The sequence below is a fragment of the Epinephelus moara genome, chromosome 17 (assembly GCF_006386435.1).
Source record: "Epinephelus moara isolate mb chromosome 17, YSFRI_EMoa_1.0, whole genome shotgun sequence".
Classification (NCBI taxonomy): domain Eukaryota; kingdom Metazoa; phylum Chordata; class Actinopteri; order Perciformes; family Serranidae; genus Epinephelus; species Epinephelus moara.
The window spans coordinates 3,712,025-3,715,018 of NC_065522.1; the positions used below are offsets into that span (position 1 = coordinate 3,712,025).

Here is a 2,994-nt window from a genome sequence, read left to right on the forward strand (position 1 = left end):
ATATATATATATATATATATATATATATATATAGCACAAACCTTTTATGGGAACATGATTATACTGCTCTAACCTTGCAATAGAGATGCATTGTGTATGCTCTGTATGCTCCATAAAATAATCAACCATAAAATCACTGGATTTTTCCAGGTGTTTTTTGCAGGCCATTTTTNATATATATATATATATATATATATATATATATATAGCACAAACCTTTTATGGGAACATGATTATACTGCTCTAACCTTGCAATAGAGATGCATTGTGTATGCTCTGTATGCTCCATAAAATAATCAACCATAAAATCACTGGATTTTTCCAGGTGTTTTTTGCAGGCCATTTTTGCTAGCTGGACTGGCCAGCTTGCAAAAAGCACCAAGTTTACACTAATACACTATCCAAGCCAAACCTTACACTTATCCTCGACCTCTTAACCCATCCCTAACAAATCCTTATGAGCATTTTTAACCTCAGCTAAATGTGTTCTCTTTTTAAACTTAAACATTTTTTTAACCAAATAAAATGTATTCAATGAATTTCAGATTTCAATAATTTTTACATCTCAATTAAATGTGTTAAATGAAATTTGGTGGTAGAGAATTAAGGGAGAGTGTGGAAGGGAGGTGGTTGTCACTACAGTGAGGAAAGACAGCTTTATATTGTACAAATTGTGGATGGACCTCAGAAATTAAGTTTAACAAAAATGTACATGGAGTCTTAATTCATAATGATGAACAGGAAAAGAAAAATGTGCATGTTAAATGATGTCAAAGTACGAAATAAATTGTGCAACAAATATGTTCATACACATAAATCATCCTAGGAATTTTCGACTCCAGTTTTGAATAAAAAACATATAACCACTACATGCGTGTGTGTGTATATGATGAAAACGAAGAGGAGTCAGATTTTGATGGAGCTTTGTAGCCTCTTGTGATGTTCTGCTGGTTTTCCCCTAGGCTTTGAAAGTGTCTCCCTCTCCCACAGGTAACTGTAGTCCCTAGTCCAGGCCACACAGGACAAGATGTCAGCGTCCAGGTGACGGAAACCTCAGCGGGCACAGTGCTTGTTGCAGGGGACTTATTTGAGTGCTGCTCAGATGAAGACAGCTGGCGGGATTTGAGTATTAACACTGCAGTGCAGGAGGTCAACCGCCAGGAGGCACTACGTACTGCTGATGTCATCATACCGGGTCATGGACTCCCATTTAGAGTCCTCAGGAACTGATTAGCCAACCTTGAAGATCCATAGTCTTTTCTCTCTGCAGGCGGTTTGACTTGTAACAGCAGGAAAAGCACAGGTGAAACTGAATGGGTTAACAATGACTCAGTTCCATCAAGTGTCCATTAAGCCATGACAGGGAGGTGGCATGCATGATACCAGGACTCTGGATCTAGCTTACGTAAATGGAAAGCAGTGATTTTTAATGTTGTCACTTACAGCTTGGCTTTTCCTGCTGCGATAATCTTAAATTTCTGCTGTGGAAAGGTCTACACTGGGTTATATAAGGATATCACTTGACTGAGTGTAGGTGGAGTTTTACGACTTAACTCGATTGTTGTAATTCCAACCAAAGTTCACACAGGGTCAGCTTACTCAAGAACACTGCTTATCTGTAAACATTAAAATTAGAGATATACTTTCAGATATGAGTGAAATGTATGTGTTCTTCATTGAATAAAATATATTTTAATACAGATATATTTTACTACTGTGCTCAACGTTCATAGCATCAGACAACACTGAAGACACAGCATGAGATCCACATCTAAAAACAGAAGACTCCTCACCACTAGAATTTAGAAGAATGGCTTCTCTCCCGTTCCCAAATGAATTCAAAGGCTTCAACAGTTCTGTAATACTAGGTTTGTTTATTATCTCCACCAGATGTAAGCCTGCAGCTAATTTCACATACTACTGGACCCATCAGCCTAATATTTTGTGTACACATTTATGACAGTATGCTCATGGACCTCTTGTACTTGCAGTGATTTATAATTATTGAAAAAAACTGTTTTATTGAATGTTTTATACTGCCATTGACTGCTTAGTCCTTTTGAGCAACCAGTCGGGGCTTCAAGTCCTCAGCCAAATCACATAGTTAAAGACATTTCTGGAAATTGTCTCAGCTCAAAACAAGAAGCCTTTCTGAATCTGCAGGTCACATTTTAGTCTTCATTGTGGCTCAAAAACTGACATCCATTGAAAAGTTTGGTCTCATTTTGAACTAGAGCATCTGCAGACTTACTCCATGGCTGATGTAATATGATTCACTAAAGTTAGGCAAGATACAAGACAAAAAAAGAAGAAAAGTTTGTTGTCTTTTTGACTGAAAGGGAGCCTGGTGGGACAGAGTGGCAGCGATCAGCTCTGGTGGCCTCCTGGCAGAGATCTGCACTCTACTGAGTGCACTTTTCTAAGTTTTGTAATGTTTTTAAAAAGAAATTGGTAAACCACATGATGTTCTGGAAAAGTGGTTTAATAAACCTAATACACAAAGATGACACACCCAGTGTGTTGTGACTGACTTACTTTTTATGTCCAAAGAGTGACACATTCTCAGCTATTCTTAAAGGGGAACACCACCCAACTCAAGATTTCCAGTGTGTTATTTCCATGGCCTAGGAATGTTAAGTCAATATTGGTGACCATGAATATTATACTACTATTACTACTATTCAAATAATTTTATTGGCATGAACAAAGATACTGTATGTTATTGCCAAAGTATTTCGTAAAAAAAAATAAGTACATGAATAAATGAATATGAGTAAAAATAAAAGTAATCATATTTTACCTGTTACAATCATTCATTAATTTTATATGTATTTATGGCATGTTGATTTTCTCCTTTTGGTAATAAGAGTGCTGCAGCTAAAACAATAAGGGTACATCAACAAAAATGGTTGTTGGGTTTCATATTAAATGTTTGTAATCATAATATTTTCCCAATACACTTTATTTTAAGGGCACTCTTACCAAGATAAGAAA

General features: G+C 36.4%; 1 protein-coding gene across 1 annotated transcript in view; it reads left to right on the forward strand.

The window, feature by feature from the left end:
• mblac1 (metallo-beta-lactamase domain containing 1) overlaps positions 1-1,702 on the forward strand; it is a 5,018-nt gene extending 3,316 nt beyond the window's left edge. The window contains exon 2 of the mRNA XM_050066998.1: positions 991-1,702. Coding sequence (XP_049922955.1) covers positions 991-1,230 — 240 coding nt within the window. The 3' untranslated portion in view covers positions 1,231-1,702. The remainder of the gene's footprint in view (positions 1-990) is intronic.
• The last annotated feature ends 1,292 nt before the right edge of the window (positions 1,703-2,994 follow it).